This window comes from Rousettus aegyptiacus, unplaced genomic scaffold (assembly GCF_014176215.1).
Source record: "Rousettus aegyptiacus isolate mRouAeg1 unplaced genomic scaffold, mRouAeg1.p scaffold_m13_p_2, whole genome shotgun sequence".
NCBI lineage: Eukaryota > Metazoa > Chordata > Mammalia > Chiroptera > Pteropodidae > Rousettus > Rousettus aegyptiacus.
The window spans coordinates 147,378,166-147,403,991 of record NW_023416295.1 but is presented as its reverse complement, the minus strand read 5'-3'; the positions used below and the strand labels follow the sequence as shown (position 1 = coordinate 147,403,991).

The 25,826-nt window shown below is 32.7% G+C and overlaps 1 protein-coding gene across 2 annotated transcripts in view; it reads left to right on the top strand.

The window, feature by feature from the left end:
• The window catches only part of PDE3A (phosphodiesterase 3A), a 262,706-nt gene that overhangs the window by 199,045 nt on the left and 37,835 nt on the right, over positions 1-25,826 (top strand). For both annotated transcript variants that reach the window (XM_016140458.2, XM_016140457.2), the window contains exons 3-5: positions 12,144-12,401; positions 14,285-14,439; positions 19,724-19,848. In XM_016140458.2, coding sequence (XP_015995944.2) covers positions 12,144-12,401; positions 14,285-14,439; positions 19,724-19,848 — 538 coding nt within the window. The remainder of the gene's footprint in view (positions 1-12,143; positions 12,402-14,284; positions 14,440-19,723; positions 19,849-25,826) is intronic.

The following is a 25,826-nucleotide window of genomic DNA, read 5'->3' as shown; positions in this document are numbered from 1 at the left end:
GATAATGGTGATTTGGTTCGGGGCAGCCATTTTCAAAGTTTGTGTGGAAAAGAATTGCATGGGTGGAGGTAGGTGTTTTGAGACCTACATTTTGAGAAACAACCGTTTTTATTTTGGGAAACAGCTTCTTTTACCCTTATGATAACTAGAAGTGGTACTGATACATTTATGAGGTTCCCTCAGTTTTCTCTTTTATTTTTTGATCCTTTTCAATCCCCTGAACATTTCCCACTAGGCTGCAAGCTGCTTGAGGGCTGCAGCCCAGATTCATTCATCTCCATAGCCATAGGGTATAGACAGTACCAGTTATCCAGTAGATATTCAGTTAATTTTTGTTGAATAAATGATCTAGAAATGGATTTTCCTAATGCCTTCATGGTCGCTTTTTCAATCACACCATTGATAAAATATATTTTGTCCTTAAAAATATTGCCACATAATTAATTTAGGGTGCATTTGCAATGGAAAAAAATGCTACTGTACCTATATTAAGTGGTCGTATACATTTTTATGAGATACCCTAGTAATTTAATCATCATTTATAGTATTATTTCTCTAGGGAAGAAATGCATCTGAGTTCCAAAAAGAAATGGTGTACAAGTATTTTGAAATTTGATTTATTTATAAGTTTGGAAACCTTATTATTTAATTTATGATATTTCAATTAGTCGTAGAAACTGGAATTTATTGAGTTTTTAAAATACATTTATGAAATGTTCAGTATTGTATTAAAACAATTTAGGGCTATTAAGATCATCCACTCACCATTTCTGTTGTTTACATTGCAGAGGGCTATGATCATGGTATATGAAAAAGAGAACATTTCGTGGACTGTTCGGTCAGACCCAATATAGATTTTGTATACTCACAAGTGAACTATCGGCATTTTATTTTTTGAGGACAGGAGCACTTCTGAAAGAAGGAACCAAGAGAATATTTTAGACAAAGTAAAGAAGAATTACAATAAGAAATACATTTTTTTTCCTGTACCAATATCAAATCATTTTATAAGTACAGCTGATTCTCCTTAATGTTACTCTCACACTTTTCTTTCTGCTCATTCATACTGCAAGTATCATGGGTTCGTGTGTTTATCGTTGTGGCAGCCTTGGTCAAATCCGTCTTCTTCTGTGCCACACCTTAATCTTCTTCAAGCTCTGTGCACTGTCCGATTGCATCATTTTCTTTCTCAGACATCTTTCACCACTCAATTACCAACTGATACAATTAGAAAACTTTGTCTTTCATTCATGGGCATCTGAAATCTGGCTTCATATTTCCTTTTCAACCTTATTTTCTGCTAATAAAAAAAGCAGAAATCTTGTACACCTGAAAGGCTAGTCTACCGATGGAATCCTACATCCATCTTTCTCATGCAAACAACCCTCTCCTCATACTCTGACTTTATATTTTTCTGCTCTGCCTCTCACCTGCTCTGCACCTGTTCTTCCACCTCACCAGGATCTCCAGTCCAGTTGTCCAATTTTTTTTCTTTCTTTCCTATCTGCAAGACTCCTTCTGTTTTCACTTTGTAGTCTTTTTATGTAAAATTTCACGAGCAGTCATTCTCCTTTGTATCTTTAACCTCGACATAATCTACATTAATTTCTTAACAAGGTCTCATGATTTACAGAGTAAATAAAAGCCAAAGTGTAGGAACTACGACCTCTCACCTGCAAATCTACAAACATTCTTCTTTCTGTTATCATGGGGCATGTATCCGCCACTGTGAAATATTTGTCCTACCACCACGCTCTATTTTCTTCTCTTGGAACTTGACCTATTTAGCATCCCATTGTCCTTACCGTATTTTAAATGCCTCACACTAGTGGGATCCCCCTTCAACATTTATACTTGCTTACTTGCTCACCAGCTCTTTAGAGATGGCTTTCCCTCTAGATACTAACATATCTCTGTCTTCCATTTCGCAGCTAGTTTTTACCAAATGGTTGTCTACATTGTCTCCACTTTTATGTCTTCTTTTCCTTGCTCAATTTATTGCAATATGCCTTAATACTTCACTGAAACAGTTTTCTCCAGTTTCCAGTGACCTTCCGGATACTAAACTAATGGATATTTTTCCAAATTTATTAATCTCTCAAATTCATTGGTCACTGCTGACCACTCCTCCCATCCTGCCAAAAGCACTTCCTCCATCATTCAATCCCACAGCTAGAGTTTTCAGTTGTCCCTTCTCATTTTCCTTTGCAAGTTTCTCTTTTCCCTGACACCTAAATGTTGATATTGATTATGGCTCTGACCTCAGTCCATTTATCTTTTCTCATTATACATTTCCGTGGTGGTGCGTTATTGAAACGTCCATATCTATGTCATGTGTATTTCCAGTCCAGATGCCACTCCTGATATGCATCTTGCATCATCCCACGAATATCACATATTTACTGAAAGATGAATATCTCAGCATCTACATCAAACCTTATTTCTTCCTTTTCCTATGACCCCATCTTAGGGAAAGAGTCTTAGCTACCCATTGCCATAAGTTTGAAAGTCATCCTGACTTCTTCCACCACACATACTGATACTATGTCACTATCCTGCAAAGGTTTCTCATTGCCCTTAGCAGTTCATCAAGGCTCTTAAATTTCTCTCATGATGTGTTCTCTCAACCTCTCAAGACACATTCTTTTCTTCTTCTTTTTGATTACTTAGCTATAATTGACATATAACATTATGTTAGTTTTAGGTGTACAACATTCAGTATTTGTGTATATTGTAAATGATCACCATAACAAGTCTAGATAATATCTGCCACCACACATAGTTACAATTTTTTTCTGTGATAAAAACTTTTAAGATCTATTTTCTCACCACCTTTCAAATATACAGTACAGTACGATTTACTATAGTCACCATAGTGTACACAGGCACTTCCTTTTCAACCTGAAGTACTGCACCTGAACTTTGTTCCCCAAATGCCATTTGTTCTCTACCTACAGTTCTTTAAAGATTTTCTCTTTTCCCAGAAAATCCTCTCTCATATACACTAATCCTCTTTTCATATAGGTACCAAATTATAGAAAAATGTGTAGAGTTCCCTTCTTTCATCAGGATTATTACTTCCGCTTGGCAGTTTCACTATTTTCTGGATCGTACTTATTCCACAATCAGTTTGTTAAATATAATTTTTATTCATGACTCCAGTATTCCAGCAGCAATTCTCAATATTTTAATTTAATTTTAAATTTAAGATTAGAACATGAAATTGTGCTAAAAGGTTGAATGTTTTAGGGTGGCTTCCTGAAAATTTAGTTATTTGTTTTAAGAAAATATCTTGGACACTGTAATTTGTTTTTCTTTTTACATTTCTTTAAAGCACAGAACTAGAAAGAAGAAATTTACTTATTTTTGGAGGTTTAGAGTATACTACTTATTACTTCACTCATTTATAATGTCATTGAGTGCCTTAAAAGTACCAGATATTAGACTAGGCTCTGGGGTTAAACTGGTGAATGAAAATTAGCATTGCTTTTGTCCTGCTCACACTTTCTGCCTAAGAGAAAAAGGCAACCTTCTATCAAATGATTACACACCAAAAGTTGAATTGAAAACTGTCACAAGTACTATGACAGAGAGGTTCTGTAAATATATCTGAGAACTGGTCAGAGATGTATGGCTTCTCTGAAGTTACAGCTCTCAGGGTTTTTCATTTGTTTTCTATCTATAATCTTTTTGTTGGCTACATGCTGAAATGATAATATTTTGAATATTTGGGGTTAAATTAAATATTACAACTTTTTTCACTTATTTTAACTTTTTAAAACAATGGCTATTAAAAACTTTTAAATTATATCTGTCTCAAATTTGTGGTTTGATTTATAGTTCTATGGGATAGCAAAGTTTCAGAAACTTTAATTTTAGCTCTTATGTGTAGGTCTATGCTTCATGTCAAGTAAATTTTTGTATATGATGCTCATTCTCTTCTTTGTGTCTAATTGTTTCATCTTCATTTGTAGAAAAGACTATCCTTTCCTTGTTGAATTACTTTGACTTCTTTTTCATGAGCATAAATAATGTAGTTCTATCTACACACTCTTTATTCTGTTCTGTTGATCTAGACTATCTTTATGCCAATATCACATTGTTTTGAATACTGGAGCTTTATAGTCAGTCTTGAAATCAGGTAGTGTGCATTTTCTAAGTTGCTTCTTTTCAAAAAGTTATTTTGACTATTCAAAGCCCTTTGCATTTGCATATACAGATTGAGCTTGATACTTTTTGTTAAAAACCTGCCAAAATTTTTATTGTCATTTAGGAATCAGGATTGAATTGCATCTGATGTAATTGTGTACATAGAAATTCCTAAGACAAAGAAAGCTTCTAGAACTAAACGGTGAATTTACCAAGATTGCAGCATACGGTCAATTGTGTTTCTATGTACCAACAATATGAGATTAGAAAAATGAAAAAAAAAATTCATCTCTAATAGCATCAAAATAAAATATGTAGCTATCAATTTAAGGAAAGGGTGCAAGATTTTAGTACACTGAAATCTACATAGCACCACTGAGAGAAAATCAAGAAAAACTAAATAAAAGATGAGAAATACTAAATTCAAGGATTGAAATAATTCATATTGTTAAGGCATCAACTCTTCTAAAATTGATTTATAGATTAAATGAAATTCAATTCTGAATCCTAAATGACAATCAAAATTTTGTCAGGTTTTTGTTGGTTTTAATTTTGGGTGCTTCAAGATATGAAATATAGGAATTCCCCAAGAGGAATTCATGTAAAGAGAAATTCATCTGGCTTGGATGATATTGTAGTAGTCCAGAGAAGATCTCCTAGGTCAGCAGTAATCGAAGCAAATTAGTACTATAGATAAGTGCCCATTGTGCACAAGGGAGGAGAGTTAAATGACACAATGTGGATAAAACAAATGCCGATGAAGGCTCAAAAAACTTGTGTTAGAATGCATATTTTAATGTTTGTTTGTTTTATGAATGTTTTAATCACAGTAGGAAATTGCATGTGAAAAAAAATAATTTAAATCAAATTGTGTATGAAAATAGGTGATGTTTACAATGCGTATCCTATAAAAATGGAGAAAAATGACAGAACTGAAATGTTTGAAACTTAGATGAATTCTTACTTGATGTAAAATATAGTTTGCCTTTAACAATGATCGTGAGAGATATAACACAATTTAAAATATTTCATTACTTTCTATCAATAGTCTTATGTAAGTTATTCTTTTTTTTTAGTTTTTTTTTTTCACAGAAAAAAATTAAATGTGTGAGGGACCATCACTTATTCAAAAAGATATTCAGACAGTCTGAGTTCTTTAAAAAGGCAGAATACTGCCATCTGTTGTTCGCTGAAATTGTTTTTAGCTAAGCAAATAGAAACCTCAAGTTCAAGTTTAATAGCGATTCTTAAAATATTACAAACAGAAGACCATCAAAATTCACCAATTTATGAGTTCATACTTATTTCAGATTTTTCCTGTAATGTTTACAAAGTGTGTTCAGAGAATCCAGTTTCTTCCGTGAACAGAAATAATGCTTTTTATTACCTAGCAATTTATATTTAACCAAACTTTCCCACCTTCATTTGCACGAGCAGGAACAGGAACAGTTCATTAACTAAATTCCTCATAACTTTGCCTGCTACCTCATCTTTCCTAATTAGAAGCAACGGAGATAACCAGCCTAGAAGCCAAAGGCTGCTGTTATCTTCTCAGAGATAAAAGTGTTTACTAAAGTACATAATTGACTAAATATGTTTCAATTCTTAAATAGTAAAATAATAATGCAATAATTATTATTTTTGAGGCTATTGGGTGAATTTGCTAGTGTCTAAAAGGTACTTAGGAAGCATAAACAGAAGGACTTTTAACAAATTTTTACTTTTTGGCAGATAGATTATAGTGAAATATGTAAGGACACAACGGCATGTACTACATTCCATTTGGTGACATGGAATGCTCTTTGAACATCAGAAGAGAAGGAAGTAAAGAATTCTGGTGACTGATGGAGTTTGTTGTGTCTCACATCTCCAATGGGGCTGGTCAACAGAGTTATTGTTGGAAAGCTGTTTGATGAAGGGCCCTATGTGTTTTTCTCCTACTGTACATATATCTTATCTTAAGGAGAAAATTCAGATGTAAACTCATATTCCCTGCCAGAAAATTAAAATAAGCAAACATCTGCTTCTTTGGGATGGCATTTAGCCAAGGTTCAGCCTACAATGAGTTACTGCAAAATTTTCACATGATTTCATTTTTTAAAAATTTCCCAACCAACTTCAAGTCTAAAATTATAAATGGATTCTATGAAAGTATAAACACATATGCAATTTTACTGGCTCTGAGGTCAGAACCAGTAATATACCAAAGATCACTTATTGAACTCAGCTCATCTTCCAAATGAATTTAGTATGTTAAAGACCTATATTCTACTCTTCCTAATATCACAGAGCGACAGCCTCTTAGAGAAAGATTTGGAGGGCATGGGGTGGCAAACTACTTTAGAGATATAGGAGGAGACAGCTCCCCAAAACCCATCAGACATCTTTTCCCAGCATTGAGGATCAAAGTTGGGTAAGAAAAGTCCCAATGACTCTTTCCTTTTATGTGTCATCCCTTACAAGGTCTATTGCTCTCTTATCCCAACTCCCTTTTCACTCTGAGAAAGTTCTTCCCATGCTGTTTGCCTCCAGCGTGCCTCCCAGGATGACTAAATAGAAATAAAAAAATAAAAAAATAATAACTTCCAACAATAGAGTTGAGACGCCTTCTTTTAGAATTGCTTTCACATACTGTGTTATAAATCATACCAATGCAATCAACCATATTAACTGAAACCAGGACTTTTGTACAATTACTTTCTAAGAGCCTAAATTTAATCTCAGAACTGTGATGAATATATGAGAGTAAGGAGTACAGTCTTATGACTTTTTTTATACCTATAATAAGAAGTCAAAGTATTTGTTTGTTTATTTGTTTTGGTGGTGGTAGTGGCGTTAGAGAAATCATATCTTTATGCTACCTTCGTTTATAAAGAAATTACTGGCCCAATATAAGTAGGAGACAAACATACATGCACAGTATGCATCCTTTTGTATACAAAATTCTTTTCCATGTAATAATGATGATGATGATGATGATGATGGTAGTAGTATATACAATTATTTATCAAACATGTGCTGTGAGCCAAGCACTCTCCTGAGGTCATTATGTGCCTGATCTCATTTAATCATCAGTACTGCATAATAGGTACTATCATTACCCCCTTTTGTGAGATGATAAATAAGAGTTAAGAAGATAGATGAATTTCCCCAAATCCCCAATTTTAAATCTGAAATATGAACACAGGCAGTTGATATTAGATCTTGTGCTCTTAAAGGCCCCATGTACTATCTCATAAAATAATATTTGATATTGATGAATGTTTAGAATTTCCTCTCTTTTATGCCATTTCTTTAAAACTTCTCTTTCCAACTTCTTGTATATACAACCTTCAAATTACATACATGCTGAAAATATGCACTTGTACATTTTTGCAGCCCATATGCTAACTCATTTACTAATCAGAACCAGTAGTTGGTTTGTTAATATAAGAAATTTTTAAAGCAGAGAATCATAATAAATTGACATGTTTTTCATACTTCTAAAAATATTTTTTAATTTAGTACATGTTAATATGCAGGCTTTCACACATTTTTTGATGAAGAGCCAAGGCCGTTTCTCTTTAACTGTATGCACAAGTCATCTTTCTTATATGCACCATACCCATACTTCATTGTATATGACTATCAGTGGCAGTTTTTTTCCTTACAGTGGAAATGACTTAGATACTTGGAAGCATTCTGAGTTGAAAAATTTTCAGGTATGTTATCATTTTGTTATTAATCTTTACAGTTGTATCTCCCCTATGTAATTTAATAGAAATCGATATTAGGGCCAAGGAAATCAGTTATTTTTTTGTTTGAGATATAAAACTGTACTTTCCTTCACTGTTTATCAACTTAAATTTCCATTTAAAGATTGCATTCCAATGTCAGTTGTCATTTAAAAAGTATCTGGGGAATTATACTTGCATTTTCTTAAATATTAAATATAAATATTTCTATTATAAGGAGAGCCTGCAAAGTAGAGTGTTTTATATTGCTTGGTTACTTTTTTTTTTTTTAAGGAAAAGATTTGTTTGATCACTCATACCATAAAAAGACTCAACTGTGGTTTTATGCTTAGCATTATTATTTCACTCAAAGATGATTTCGGGCTGTTAGCTTAAGACTTTATTTTAAACTAACTTTCATATAAACTTCACCTTGAATATTTATTATCACTATCTCAGATTTCACACATTAAAGAAAATATTTCTAAGTATTACTTGGTATACTTAGAAATTTAGTTATATTATTTTTAAAGTTGAATAGGTGTGAAACTGCCTTCTGGGTGAGTCACTCCTTTGTCTCATATGTGAAAAAACTCTACCATCTACCAAAGACCCTCTCCCCTAAAATTCTTTATATGTGACTCACTAGACACGCCTACATCTTTGTTACTTGCCTGTTGTTTATTGAAATAGCTAATCTTCTGTCCTTTAGTCTTTCAGCATTTCATGTGTGGTTAGTCTTGGCGATTCTGTGGCAAATGAATCTGACTGTTGGTTTTAGATTCCATACCTCATCGAAGCCTTTAGTTATTTGAGCCAAAAAGTGATGATAACTTCTTATGTGTTATACAACTTTTGACTGTTATGCAATTCTATTCTTGAATCAGAAAACCAATAAAGCAAAGACCTGACTTAATTATAGTAGGGAGAGTTTTTCAAAAGTAAAAGTTTTTACTTTGATTTCTTAGCAAATTCCAATATGGATAATATGCTTTTTATTGATTTGAATACTGTTTCTGTTTTCACTTGAAGACCTTTGCTTTCACAAAACCTGTAGCATAAGTATCATCAAAATATATAATGTGCTAATTTTTAAAATTGTTTTTAATACTAATATTGACTTATAAGGATGAGTTTTCATTTCTGTTTCTATTTTTAAATTACTTCAAGAATTTTTAATATTTGAGTTTTTCTATGTATATAAGAAACAATTATATTACTTTAAAAAAGAAAACATGCACTATAAAAAGACATAAAATGAGAAAATTATAGAAAGACTTGATCTCTCACCAATAGTTCATTAAAGATTAAAATTCTGATTGTCAGTGAACATGCTCTACTTTCAGATTTGTAAGTTTTACACACAGAATATTTTGAGAAAACCTCTTTAATTATTCATTATTAGAGTAGCAACTAGTGATTTCCTTGTCAGAAAGTCTGAAAATTTATGTCCTGAAAGCAAAGTATGACTTAAATTTTCAATTTTTCAGGGAAACAGTGCAGTGACTGGTTAGGTGAACTTTATTAGAACAACATGGATAGGGATAAATATTACTCTTTCAGAAGATCACACTGAGTTTTTCAGAAGCATAATAATTAGAGATGCACTTGAATACATGTTTCTACAAGGAAATATTAACATACTTCAGTGTCATTTCTCACGAACATTTTTAAAGTTAACAATGCAGGTATATATGTGAAATATGCATAATTATACATCCTAAAACTATTAATATTACATTTAAATTTTTATATTGATTTATAATAAGTATTTAAGCCTACAGAGAAAAACATGGCCAATGATTAAATAAAGCATTAAATACAGATAACGTTTAGGATCGTAAAATGAAAAAGTTCAGTATTTATTTCAATGTATTGGTTCAGTGCTTGAGGTGTAGAATCAGAGGACTTGTGTTTGCAGCCTGAAGTTTTCATGTTTCAGCTATCTGATTCTGATTTTGGCAATATTTTTTACTAATAAAAATGAAGTTAATAAGACTATTTTGTAGACTTATGCTGAATAAATATCAGCCGCCGCCATTATTATTATGGTTACTATTATTTTCCAGTGGTAAAAGACATAACTTTTCTATATGATTACAAAAAATTTATCTATTACTTATAGTTGTTATAAGATTAGATACCTTCATGGATTCTGGGTGTTTTCATTATTAACATATTTTCTGATTATAAAAAATAATACATATTCACTTTTTCTATGACATATTCCCCCCAACTAAACAATAGTTTATGAGTAATTGACCAAGAAGTAATCATTTCTAGATCTACCCAAATGTTTTAAACAAGTACATACCACTTTATAATATAGTTGCAATGCAACTTCCTTTTTAACATTTTCCTCTATCAATATGCATTTTAGCTACATTCTTTGGTTATCTTTTTCTGAGCTCTGTTGTACTCTTTATGTCTTTGTCTTTATATTTTTACATATTTATAGTTTTTCTCTGAAAGATTAGATGTCTGCATTGTATTGCTGGATCATAGGATATATACATTTAAACAACAAATTGGTAGATTTAGCAAAATGTCCTTCCAAAAATATTGACTTGCTTTTTACTCACTGTTCATTTCCCTAAATCATTACTAATACTTCGTGCTATCAGTTTTCTATTATTATGCCATTTTGAGAAGATGTTAAAAACAACTTTCGCTTAATTTGTATTTTAAATATTTGGAGGCAAGTAGTTTCTTGTATGTTTGATTATTTCCATTTTGTTTGAATTGTCTGTTCACTCTCTATATCCAACTTTGTCTTTCATTGACTTTTTAGAAGCTCTTTACTTGGATGTGTTTTTTCTTTTCCATGTGGCAAACATTTATTCACAGACTGTTTTTTACCTTTGCTTATGGTATATTTTCTTATGCAGAAGTTTATATCTTTATTTAGTCAGATCTGGCAGTTGTTTCCTTCACAGTTTATGAAATTCATATTATTTTTTTTTAACATTCAAAGATTATAAATTAGCCCCATATGTTTTCTTTCAATAATCACAAAATTTTATACATTTATATCTTTTTATCTTTTGAGTTTATTTTTAAGTCTGTTGTAAGAGAATGGTTAAACTTTATTTTTTTTTCCAAATGCGTAGCCAAACTAATCAGCCTCATATCGAAAAACTCCAGAATTATATTATTGTAATAATTATATATACCATTATCATTATTGAGCACTTACAATTGCCAGCACAATATTAAGTGCTTTACATATATTATCTTATAATTTTTATAATTAATTATTCTTACAATTCTTATAATTTAATTCTTATAATTCTTATAAATAATTTCCGTTAGTATATCCATTTTCATATGGAGAAATCACAGCACAGAAAGCTTAGTAACTTGTCAAAGATCAGGCAGCTAGAAAGTGGTAGTGTCGGGAGTCAGGATTGGCATGTAAGTAGCGTAATTCCATACCTGCACCCTAATCGCTGTGTTATGAAATTTAAAAGTATGTAGATTCCGTATGCCTCATATTATGGGAACATGCCAATATTAAGAGTCCTCTGCATGCTGTCTTTAACTTCATCCACCCTCGTGGCCTTGACTGTGTCCATGCTCTCCCTTGCTCTCTCACCTTCTTGCCTGTGTTCTGGCATGACCAGCAGTGTGGGGAACATTCCTGGCCTCTGTTTTTTATGCTCTTCATTTCTTCAGCAAATACAGAGTAATGACTTTCAATCTGATAGTCTGGCAGATGTGTCACAGAATTCTCTTACTAAAATTTCTATTCTTACCAACCACAAGAAGTGGGACAATTTAGGAATTCGAACACAAATAGAGTTGCTTTTTATGCTTGTCTCTAATACGAGTTGAATAATTACCACATACTAGGCTAAAATATATTAAAGTATTGCTAACATAATTTTATAATATATTAATAATGTTTTTTTTTTCAAAATAAAATTTCTAAATGATATACATTATAATGTTGAGCTCCTCATAGGAGTAATTTATATGAAGTTTTTTCCAGTTCTCTGAAAATTTTTGTCTTTTTTAAATTAATATGTATCTTTTTACCTCTTCAAATATAGCCTCCCCCCCCCCCCAAGTTCTAGCATTCAAACTGTGCCATGAACACAAAAGTGGTGAAAGCCATGGCAAATTTTGGCAAAATTTGAAACAGAAATGTGATTTGAATATCACTTTACTGCAATCCTAAAGAGCCAACTCAGTCCATTTTGCAAAAAAGCCCAATGTTATTCTCTGCACCTTTATTTCAGGCCTTTTCTTACCTGACTATTCCTTTGTTTGGTGTCTCAGTCTTCAGGAACCAGCATTACTGTGGATATTGCTGTGATGGGTGAGGCTCACGGCCTCATTACCGACCTCCTAGCAGACCCTTCTCTGCCCCCCAATGTCTGCACATCCTTGAGGGCAGTGAGCAACCTGCTCAGCACCCAGCTCACCTTCCAGGCCATTCACAAGCCCAGAGCGAATCCTGTTGTTTCCTTCAGTGAAAACTATACCTGTTCTGATTCTGAAGAAAGCTCTGAAAAAGACAAGTTGGCTATTCCCAAGGTAGGTATTAATGACGCATTCCTGCAAAGGTTAAATTTTTTTCTTTTGCCTTCTAGGTCTTTTGTCATTTTAAAACCAATATGCAGACTCATATCAGTGTCTCAGTGAAAATGTGTTGAGCATGGCGACTAAAGTAATGAATTTAAACATAAAGGCTTCTGTCCTTATGCTTGATAGCTTTCTGTAAATTAAACTTTTACTTTTTTATGTTACCTTTTTGTATTCAGACTTTCAAGAAGTTTTTACTTCTATATTCCAGGTCCTGTACCATGGGATAAGGTTATAGCAGTGAAATAAAAAACAGACAGACAAAAATCTCTCTTCCTATTCTTATGTGGATTCTGTTTAAAATTCATTGCCTTTTGAAACACAGGTTTCTTCACTCTTTGTGTTCTTAGTATGATATCCTTCACAGCACCCTCATGGCTTCCCAAACCAAATGAGTTTTGAAATCAGAACAGTTTTAGTTGATTTGGGGTTATTTAAAGTCAAAGATGACTTTAGATCCTTTACCCAGTTTATACCTCACATTAGTTGAAAACAAGCCATAATAAAGACTAAAAAAATCCAATCAGAATTGAAGCGGTCTTTGGAATGACCTCCACTGTTATCTGTTTGGCAACCACCAGCCGCCCCCTTGAGCAGGTGGTCAGTCAGTAACATCTGTGCTCTTGCTGTTGTGAGTCTCTTGACTCGGGAATGTATTCTTCACACAACTTTGTCAATTGTATATTTACATAGTTTCAACATCTACTTCTCTGAGAAAGGTATGTCTCAGCATGATATGACAGTAAAAGAATAGAGAGCAATTAACTGATTCCTTTGGGTCTCAAAATAGACATGAAGTCAGTGACAGATTTATAGGCAGTAATCCTGGTGTTTAGAGTGCTTGATTTGTTTCTCTTCCTATTGAATTACCTTCATAGAAGCATATTCAGATCTTTAAGAGATGTTAGGAATTATTAGTATCCGAGCTATTCTTAAATCCCAAGGTGCCATAAACCTTACTTCACAGAAGTTCTTACCACCATCAGAAGAGCAGACTGCATCTTTGGGAACTGTGCTCAGATGGTCTGTCTGTCTACTAGGAGTAGCTAGCCATAAGTAAAAATGGGTTGAGTTTCTACCTATTGTAACTATTGTTGCAGTTGTAGTAGAATGCCTTCACTTTAATTTTTAAGATTAAGACCACTTTTAGCATGCTGATGCTCATCCTGGTAATCCCAGAATCTTGTCTCAGTGTCGATGATACCATATATCCTGCTTGGGATATGGAAGGAGAAGAAATCATAAAGAGAAAGTTGTAGGTCTATCAGGAAAGTCTTCCATTAGGAGGGGTTGGGACTGACGACAGTACTCATATGCCTGTTTAAGTCACATTAACCACAAGAGAGGTGGTACATTCTGCGTCACACTCTTACACTATCTCCTGTCATTGGTAAATTAAGAAATTAAAATTAAATCAGTAACCACTTTGGTGTAGAGAATATTGTACAAAATGACATAAATTAAATCCATGTCCCAAAAAAGTGACTTTTGAGGAAAAACTTCTGCTCATAACTACTACTATAATATAGGTATGTAAATTCTATTAAACTAATATAACTATAAAATTATCCCAAAGGTAATTGACTGTCATTCCCATAATCTCATTTTTATGTAATCATTGAAATGAAGATCCCAAAATGTTATAACATTTATTCATTTTGTTCAGAGTTTCTCTCATTGAATATGTATGAGCACCTACATTTTAGATAGATGATATTCAACCAATATAGTTTCATAAATTCACTTCCAATTAAAAAACTTTTTTCCATTATATTACATAGAAGTTAGTGATATAAAATTTGCTTGGTAGTAAAATCAATGCTCCTTCTTCCCAGCGCCTGAGAAGGAGCTTGCCCCCAGGTTTGTTGAGACGAGTTTCATCGACTTGGACAACCACCACCTCAGCCACAGGTCTACCGACTTTGGAGCCTGCCCCAGTACGACGGGATCGTAGTGCCAGCATCAAGCTGCATGAAGCACCTTTATCCAGGTTAGGCAATGCTCTTGGTTTCACATCTCTTAGAGAAGTTACTTAACAAAAAGGAATTATAAATTATGGGAGAAGGAAAGGCCAATCAATTATAGTTGGTCGGAGGCCAGCTTTAAAAATAAAAGGTATATGGTTTTAAATGTAGAACAGTATAGAGATTAACATCAGATAATTAGGCTTCAGTCCTGTAGTGTAGTTTTAAATGTAAATGGGGACAGTGACTTGAGGTGATGCCTGCCCTTATGATTTTGAATGGAAAGAGTTGAACCCAGAATAAAGGCAGGCTTGATTGTTACCTAGACGGAGATCAATCAGTATTGGGATCCTTAATTCAAGGATATCCAACTTGACATTTGCAAATGATTGTTAGATTTCTCCCAGCCCAGTTATCCTAGCATTATAGGACAGGCAGAAGATCAGATCAAAAAGTAAATCATCATTGTAAGAACACCTCGATATGTTAAATATTTGGTCATTTAAACTTTATTTAGACAGAGACCAGACTACTGGTTGTCAGAGGTCAGGGGGTAGGTGAGTGGAAAGCAAAATTGGTGAAAGAGGTTAAAAGGTACAAACTTCCAGTTATAAAATAAATAAGTCATGTGAATGTACTGTATGTACTACATGGTGACTATAGGTAATAACACTGTATGGTATATTTAAAAGTTGCTAAGAGAATAAATCTTAAGTCTTCATCACAAGAAAAAAAAATTGTAACTATATGGTGATGGATGTTAACTAGACTTTTTGTGGTGATTATTTCACAATAATACAAATATCAAATCATTCAGTACAGAGCTAAAACTAATATAATGTTATGTGTCAGTTATGCCTCCATAAAAATAATGGCATAAGCTTTATTTAGTATATTAATTCTAGTTTTACAAAGTGACTTAAAAGCCAGAATTACCAAAACTAAAAGTAAGATAATGTAAAAATCTAGAAAGAATTTTGAAGAAAACATAATCATGAGAGAGACACTTTTAGAGTGAACTATTATGTTTGGTCATTTTTATTTAGAATAAAAATAGCATACTTTATATGAATTCAATAATTGTAAGAACATTTACTCTATGATTTCAGTTTTTTTGAAACATTTGCATCAATTTTATTAATGACCTAATGACTAAAAAATAATTACATGTTATTGAACTACATGATAGTAATATTAGAATTTTCTCCTGATCTTGGCCATGAATATAAATAAAGCACCATTCTGAGATTGGCAGAGGAATGGAAGCCTTTCAAAACATAAGAATTTAATAACTGCTGACCTTTCTTGCTTTCTTGATTAAAAATATATTTAATTGGTTTCTCCCCTATTCATATTGGTAGACTAATAAACCTAGAGAATCAGAAGCAAACAAGTATTTCACATATTAGTGTAATTCTACTTCCTCTTATTACCTGGACTTTTGTAAAACTTCTAACCACCACCACAGGAGGATGTTACCAAATGTTTTTCATGAACATTTCCTAAAGTTTGAAATTTTAAATCATCGGTGAGTGATATTTTCCTCTGAAAATATTGACCATTGTCAATTTCCACAGCAGCAAAACAGATAAGTGATAACAAATTATAGTTAAATATTTGTTGCTTAAGAAAATGAATTATGTTCTCATTGTATATCTTTAGAGAGGATGTCTATTTTACCAATACACCTTGCTAAGACTACTGTCATAGTAGTTAATGCTCCATGATTTCCTTTTTATAGAATGACTACCAAAATTCTATTGTGACATTCTTAAATGTCTTCTTTCTTTCAGTTACTGTTTGTAACTTCCAGTCAAATTTTATTTCTTCTACTTCCCTCTTAGTTAAGTGAGTTGGGGAATGAAATTGAAATCCTCATCAGTAAGAAAGTTTCAAGAACTTTTATGAGCTTATCTCACAAGAATCCTGTCATTTTGCTTTATGAAATAAATAAGTAAATATTTTCAAAATAAATGAGGAATAGCATATGATCCTACTCTTTCACTTTGTTCTAAAAATACTCATAAATTTCTTACCTAGGTATACTTTTCTCCACTGTCTAACTTAGTGTTTCTTAATTTCACTGTCCTAATAAAAGTCCTGATACAAAATCTAAGTGATACAACTTTTTTATCATTATGAAGAAGTGAAATTCATTTTGAAGAGATTTTTGTCCTTTACGGGAAAACCATATGTAAGTTGCAGCAGTACTGCTATTAAATTCAACTAGTTTGGATTGAATCATTCTTCATCATGGGTAAAAATGGCAAAAAATGACAGCCACATATAATCTCTAGCCCAAGTTATAAACCAAAGTTAAAACCTTTACTTGTGAGTCCTGTTGCTTAAATTGCTGATTGCTGTGAGTTTTAGCCCTTCACTCTCTTTCTCTCTATGTCTATCCTTGCATTGAGGCTCCTTAAGGACTGCAGTGATTAAAAGAAGAACCAGAGTGGGAAATGAAAATTAGAAACAGTCCTCAGCTTATATCACTTTGGGAAAATAGCTGGATAATTTACTCTTGGGTAGTTTTAAATACAGTTGAATAGAAAAGACATTAGACGGAGAATCAGAAGGATCTTGGCTCTCCCACTCAGTTTCTTATTATGAGCCTTGGCACCCAGTACAAGAAATCCTTAGGGAAAAAGGGAACTGTGGCACAATTGAGAGCTAAATTAGGTGGAAGAATATGAGTAGGTACTTAAAAAAAATAGACTTGAGAGTAATAAAAACCTCAAATAAATCATACCCTAAACATTCCAAGTTGGCCTTAGAACTGCCTATACATATTAGGCAGTAAAGAGGCTGTAAACTTGGAAAAAGAAATTGCTAGTAGTACCTGGTAAGACTTTTAGGACCTGGGATAAATTTGTTATGGGTAGAAAAAATCCATTTTTGTAGAGGAGAATTAAAGTCTTCCACAGCAGACACATAGACAATTTTCCCCTGAGGAGTCAGCATAAGACCAAATAAAGATTGTCCCAAGCTATTTTCCCTTCTAAAATCCAAATTATTACAAATTCATGAGATTGAGCAGGAATCATGAAGGCGAGGGTCAATGCAAAACTGAAAACTATTGCCAGGATCACACAAAGCAAGATATTTGAAAGTGCCAGTATATATATACATATACGCATATATACATATACATATATACACATATATATACACATATATAAATATATTGATTTATTATTTTATGTTTTAACAATTAATGTTATATTAAGAATGAAGTATATGTCTAGAATTTTATTGATCTTAAAGTTTATTAATTTCCCATACATTAAAGGTACTCAATTATTACACTTTATAAAATTTTCAAAATGGGTATATTTTAAATGTTTTTATTTTAAAAAATCAAGCAGTGGTTTTTGAGCTATATTTCATAATATAACTTTTTGAGATAGTAAACAAATATATGAAATATAGTAAAATAAATATAATGTCAAAATCTTATTTTTAAAAAATCTCCACAGAAAAGTAAACACCTATTTATTGTATAATATTACTGAGAAATTAAAACTGCTAGGCCACATATGCAGTACATAAAATTTCTTCAGAGTAAATAAGTCAGTTAATAGAGTAAAAGAAGTTGAAAGGGAACAGCACTATAAGGAAATAGTATAGTCATCTATTTCAGATTTAAAGTTTCACTTGGCTTTATTGTTATAAATTCTAGGGCTTTTTGAAATGTTTAGAATGAAATTTCTAATAAGGATATGAAACATATATTATTTTGTATGCTTTTCTTAACTGTATTTGATAATTGCTGGAGTTCAATCCATATTTCCAATGTCTCTGTTATGATATATTTTGTAAACTGCTATTAGAAGTAAATAGAAAAGATGAAGTTTTAAAGTACCTGAGTCAGCCATTGAAGAAAAATCTGAAAATGAAAAAAAGAAGAAATGAGATAGTGTAAATATCAGATTGTTAAATCGGACTCAATACACATGACAGATCTTACTCATTGCTAAATTTACTAAAGATCAAATGACATAGCCAGTAACAAAGCATCTACTCAGCATTCTTCCTTCCAAGATGTCTGTAACAGGGCAGTACCCTAAAAGTCCTTGTATTTTACATTAGCACGTGTTCTGGTTTGGATTTAACATGAAGGAGTCTAAGCAATACATAATGTTACTTACACAGAGGAAGCCTTTTTGGTTATGGAATACCTCCAAATTATACCTCATTAATTATACAGCTTCCATGACAATCTCCACCCATTTATGACCCATAATTCCATCAATTTCAGGTTTATTTACAATACGCCACTCATACTGACCAGGTACATCCTGCTTACTGCGCCAATCTAAGATTAGCAGAGTGTCTAATTATAGATATTATCCAGTACCAGATTTACTAATACTTGAAAGCACACAGGTGTTAGCAAAACACAGAACAAGCACTTTTCCCTTGGAGTAGTCCAAGATTGTTAATACAACTTCCTAAATTATTTTCTATCCCAAATTACAATGGGCCTGTTTCAGAGTTAACATGTAAGGTTTGGAGAGATGCATGCAGATAAATTTGGTTTGGAACATTGCCAAAATTAATGTTGCTCAATTACACTTCTGTGTAATATTCTCTATTTCAGGTGTCCATAGATCTATTAATTCTAGGTTAATTTACAATAGTGACCTAGACAGCCAAGGCTATCCTACCAAAAGTATTCCCTAGATGAAGACTCACTGTCCATTACCTTTTTCCTAGTAATAGCATTAGTATATTTCACAGCAGGTCCATCATTGGTATGTTTACATAGGCTCATTATCCTGTTCTTTCTAAGGTATCACTAGTAAAAGAAATTGTAGGTAAAAGACCTGTTACTAACCTTTTCCTTCACAAGGAAATACTGCAAAGAATATTATTGTTGAATGATTTTATAAGCATTAAATTTTTGAATTTAGATACACCAAAAATAATAATTAAAAGCATATAAGGAAACATCATGCTAGTTATAACTAATGTATGTTAACCTGCATCTTAACCAGTTAATTTCTCAAGTTTTTGAAAATCTGTGAGAAACATGATTATAGAAATAGAATGAAATGTGTTTGATTCCTATTAATTGGATAAATAGAAAAGTTAGCTTTGCTCTTTTGTTAACGCAATATGCTTGGTGAGTGACTGCTATATCTCTGTAGCAGAGACTGACTTAAATAACAATCTGTCATTTGGAAGTAAAGTGGTTCTGTCACTGAACCTGGATCATGACTCAGACTGGCAAGTCTGTTATGGTTGGATTCTGGTGAGATCTGCCTCAATCTAAATGAATAATTTCTCCATTATTCTCTGTCTCTATAGTGCTGTTTGTCCTGATTCTTGGAATAACCCAGTGATGATGACCCTCACCAAAAGCAGATCCTTCACTTCATCCTATGCTGTTTCTGCAGCTAACTATGTAAAGGCTAAAAAGCCAAATCGACCAGGTAAATAATTTCATGAAAGCAGAGTTCGTACTCACAGAGTGCACAGTCACGGAATGAACTTAAGTGTTGAGATAAAAGTCAGAGGATGCCCACTCTTGACTGCTTGAAAAAGAAAAAAGCTTTAATAACCAATAAATTACTTAATAACTTAAATTTATTAAATTTCCACTGTATGTGATGAAAAGATTCCTTCAAATTTGCTGTGCCAAGTATCCTATCTTAAGCTTATCAGATGAATAGGAAATCACCGTCACCATTGAAGATAATATCTGGAAGCATCATCTTATAATATAAAACTAAGTGATGTTCTTATCAAATTTCAATTTTATTTTTAGTGACTGTTAAAATAAAACCTTTTTAGGAGCATGGTATTTATACAAATTAAAGAAATGCTTTATTTACTATACATACTATAATATTTTTCAAAGAAATTATTTTATGTCAATTCCCATGCACTACCCTCAACCATATAAATACTGAAAGGAAGAGGTATTTAAGTTTGAAGAAAATATAGTTCAGAACCTTTTAGGGCCCTTTGAAAAATACCACAAATTAGCAACCAAAAAACCAAACGGCACTGTCATGGGGAAGTTTTCCTTCCCTTTCAGACAGGTACAAAATAAAATTCAATGTGATTTATTCCATCTAGGATCTGGCATCAAATAACTACATGGAGTTTTTTATGTTGGTGTCAGTGCGCCTCATATACTTCTAAGCATCGGCTTCTCCCTTCCCTCAAGCCTCATTTACTTAACAAATATTTGCGTTCACCATTTCAGACATTAAACTAGCTTTAAGAATATGGCAGTGATTAAGCTAGGCCCAGTTCCTCCTTTCATAGAATTCTTACTTACATTGTAGTGGGGAGTATAACAGGTAGTCAGCTATTACTAGACAGTGTGTTAAAGGCTATAAGAAGGAAGTGGGCAAAGTCTTTCAAGTAATGAAAGAGAAGAAAAGAGATACACAGCCCTATACATTGAGGGAAAGCTTGAGGAATTTATGATTTTAAATGACTGGTAAAGCTAGCAAGCATAAAGAGAGAGTATTGAGAGCACAGAAAAGGAGATGAAAATAGATATATAGACAAAGACGAGAAGGTACAGGACTTGGGGAGCTATGGGAAGGTGTTTAGATACCAAAATTAAGGATAATAAAGTTTCAGGCAGGAAAGTAAAATGTGTTGGGGAAAGATTACCTCACTTAATCGCAATCTGTGCTAACTGAAAACTGGAATACAGTTTTTAATCAGAGTCTATCTCCAGATTGTCCCCCTCCTAGAATCCCAATTGAGAATCTGGGATATTTACTGTGACTGCTCCTTCCTGGAATATTCAAATTCCAAGTTTTCACCTGTCAGCTCTGTAGAAAACTGATGAGATTCTTCATACTTTCCCGTTTGGCTACTTACCCTTCTGCCTTTATAGCAAGCAGCTTAGGAATTCACAAAATTGTTCAAGGGGAAATGTGCTCCCTTCTCACTGGGCTGTTGGACATGTAAGTTCTGGCTACCGTGGTGGTACCAAACTCCAATTTTTTTGTGTCATCAGCCTCATGACATTACTAAAAGCTCTACTGGCTTGATTCCTTAATTGCTGCATCTTCTGCCCGGATTCTTAGCCTTATACTCCATGCTAATGGGTAATAAATAATGGTCTGAAAGGAAAAATAGTTCACAGGATTGCTTTGCCTTGATAACTTTTTTTTAAACTCAGCTTTTCTATTTGTTGTCAAAGAAGCATGGATTTATTACAAACTACACAATCATAGCCAGAAGCAGAAGTCCTCAAAATAGCACTGTTTCTATGAGTGTTAGAGAAATAGCACTCACATTCCACTACTATTTCAAGAGACCTTCTTGAAATATTCTTTTAATTTTAAGAGTCACAACTTAAAGAAGCATTTTTTTAAAAATATCTAGAATAGAAAATTTAGTGATTTCTTTTCCCTTTGATCACCCACTTTATACTGGTGACTATTTCTTAAAACCATTTAAGGACCAACTTTGTTTAAATCTCTGCTGTTTCATGTAGGAAGACACTTTCACCAGAAAGTACACTTTTTAGGAATTGCATCACTGAAAGAACTCATTATATGTAACCTTTTTTTCCCAAAAACTAATCTGGTCCTCTCTGTTCTTTGGGAATGTTCATTAAATTTTGCAATTTCAAAGTCATTAATGATCTGAGAAATAGAACAGAGCTTTCACCAGGGTTAAGAACAGGACAGTGTGCACAAACACTTAAACTGAGTTGCCCTGAGAGCAAATACAGTTTAGCTCAGTAATGTGGAGACTTTTGTGGGACTCCAGCAAGATGGAGGAACTGAATTTGAGCATTTCACATTAAACCTGAGGCTTTTAAAGGAGCATTAAAGTAGTCAGACCTCAGGAGGACACCTTGGCTCCCTACAAAAATGTATGCAAATTATTTTTAAAGGAAAGCATTATAAGTTAAGGGCCATGTGATTTCAACATCAAGTTCAAACAAGTTGGAACTTATAACCAAAATCATTAAACAAAGAAGAAACACCATGAGTTAGAGAAAACGGTAGGGCAAAAAACTTCATAGCTTTCTAAAAAAGTGTCGAGATAATAAATACTAAAATACTTCATTTAATTTAAAAATATTTAAAGAAAACATGAGGTCATAACAGCAATGAGAGAAGACATAATTGCAGAGCAGCTAAATATAACTTGTAGAAATGTAATCAAGGAAATATGATAGGTTAAGTGACGTAATAGACTATTGGAGAGAGAATTAATAAATTGGGAGCCAGATAATGTGAAGAAATTACCCAGAATGCAACATAGATGAGAAACCAGAAAGTATAAAAGATTTTAAGAAATAAAAGAAAATAAAAGAAAAGGAAAGGCAGTCAGTCTACGAGCAGAACTGTCTGAAATAAAAAGCATCAGAACACAGAATATTTTATTAAAAGTTCTGAGAGAATATGATAGTCAACCCAAAATTGTATATTTTAGCAAATCTATCTCACAAGAATAGGAATGAACTAAAGATATTTTAAGATAAGTTAAAACTTTACTAACTACCCAATCTTAACATAGGGATTTATGATAAATATGTTTTAGAAAGAAAAGTAATAAAGAAGTCTGAGATATAATAAAAATTTTGAATAAATAAATTTGAAAACTATGAGTCCACCAAACAAACATTATATGCATAAATAATAGTATTTCAAGAGTTGTGCATGTTTATTAAAGATTTTTTAAGGACAGAATTAAAATATAAGACAATAATAATAGGTAACTCAAGGGTTGAAATATTGATTTAAGTGTTCTATATTCTTGTAGCTCAGGAAATAGACTTAGATGAAGAAACTGAAGCACAGAAAACTTAAGTAACAAGCTCAAGTTTATACAATTAGTACTAAAGCCTGTCTTTTGCCCTAATGACTTTACTAGAAAAAAATTGAAGACAACAAATTGAGGTAATTTAGAATTAGAATTTTTTTGGTACTGTCCTTTAGTGGGTACAAGATAATGAAAGAATTTCATCTTCTGTCTTTGTTTCTTCATTTAGGTATTAAAATTAAAATTATTACAATAACCAACATGGTAAAGTCATAAAGCTGAAAATGTACTCACTTCAACAGCATATACACTAAAATTTGTATGCAAATACAAATTCACGTATACCTGAAACTAATGTAATGTTATATGTCAATTTTACCTCAATAAAAAGAAAGAAAAGGAAGCTAAAAATTACGGTTAGTGAATTCACTGGAAATAATAGAAGAAATGATGGAATAAACATGAGGAACAGCCTCATCTTCCTGTGCCCTGCTCCTCAGTTCATATGACTGCACTCAAGAAAAAAGGGCAAAGTGTCAAAGGAAAAGAATGTCCATGTGAGATACCGCAAAGGAAGAAGGTAGAATTAGAGCCACAAGCATGGCGAGAGTCTCTCCCCATTCTTGGCATAAAGTAGTACATAAGGTATCTCCATCATGATTACTTTAGAGGGGATTTTGCATCGTGACATCTTTAGACTGCTGTTACAACAGAGTTAAATATTTATAAAAACAACCTATTTCCTACACATGCTGAATTCAAGTAAACAAATCCCTGAAAGACTGCCAAAAGAAAAAAAAATCCATCAAGAATCAGAGAGCTGAAATTCAATTACAGTTCTCCCTGATCAGATGGGCCCTTCTGTTTTGAAACTCTTATTTCCTTTCATTGATGGCATTTTGGGGCTGATTGAGCTAACTAGGTGTGCTATGTTTGATGTAACTGACTGTGATGCCAGCTGGTTTTCAATACATTGTGTGGAAAGAGACCACATAAAGCCCCTTTCTGTGCCAAAGTGTATAAGGAAATGAAATCAAAGTATGAATAAAGTCTGAGGAGGAAAGAAAGAAGCAGTAGGCAAAAGAGGTAGGGAGATGCATGCATAAACTAGAGAATAGAAACACTGAAAAATAAATGACCCATTTTCAGAGGGGACTAATAAAATCTGTTCTCTGCACAAATCAAGTCCTCTAGCTTGATCAATCACAATTTAAATCGTTGCATGAAAACCAATCATTATGCAGTTAGTAATATAAAGTAAATGGATGAAATCACATAGAAGTTCTTGAATTAAAGCATAAAGTAGGAGATTTAAATATAATTTGCATTTTGAATCTTGATTTTTTATTATGACTCACTGATAGTATAGAGCTGCCATTATGTCATTCTCCTTTCAAAATTCTTCTAATTCATATTTATTGTGTTTGCAGTAGTCCCTTGCTGGCTTCTTATAATTCTTATAAGATTTTTGTAGTTCTGTTACAGTGATTACAGATCTCTCTACACCTAAAAGTTAGATTGAGGTTTTCCTATGAAAATTTGGAAATGAGAGAGAACTTTAATTATGACATTGTGATTGTTTCTTTCTCTATCTTTAGATATATTTTCTATTTTAAAGAAATATTAGGACTGTCCATTTGCCTGTGGGCATGAAAAAGAGGCATGCATTTTTCAGATATACTGAGGGTTTTTCAATTAAAATTGAACTGAGAGAGTTTTATAGAACAAAACAGATGTATTCACTTAAATAATTTCCCTCTAGTATTGTTTATCATCTCCCTTTGATTGCCCAAAGTTCCTGTGTCTTGACACACATTTTTTCATGCCATCAGGAGCAAGAAATTAAAGACTGAATTGCTCAAAGGACTTGGCATTTTAGCATTTTTAAAGTTACATTTTCAATTTTTAAATGCTTTAATTTTAGCTTTTTTACATTAGAGCAGTTTCAGTTACTCAAAGATTTATGTTTCATGAGCTATGTCTTTTTCCTGGAATCTCTTAAAATTACTCAGATATAAAATAAAGAAAAATTAGATTTAAAAAAATACATATTTATCTGAATCCCTGCACCCATGTGTGTATTGTGTAAATGTATGAGTGTGCAACATAATGTTAGATAAAACTTCAAAGGTCATCAAGTTCTATAACTTTAGGCATGATCACACTTAAAGTATATTAGAAAATCTGTTCTTAAAGACTTGCAAGAAAAATATTGCTCCCATTTCCTTGGAATATCCTATTCTTGTGTCTGAAATAATTTTGTTTGTAGTCTATTCTTTCTTAAAAAAAAAAAAAAAAGAGTATTTAGTTATTATCTACATTTATATCTCTCCACCTATTTGAAGACTAATATATGTAAACTTGTGCCCATTTCCTATGGCATGCCTAACCCTTTCTGGTTTTAAAATTTTAAGTAAACAATGCTAATTCACACTGTGAAAAGTAGTAGTTTGGTTTGGGAAAAAAGGAATTTATATGTATATACCTTCTATCTTCTCACCTCCAGAATAAAAATATCCCTGCTTTTCATGGCTGTTGCCAAGACTCTGCTTGTTAGAAGTGTTCAAAATACGTAGACTGACAGTCCTGCAGAAACAAAGTGCTTTTCCTCTGTTTCAAGGTTTATTTTAAATTTCATCCCAGGCAGTAAATTTGGAGTCTTAAA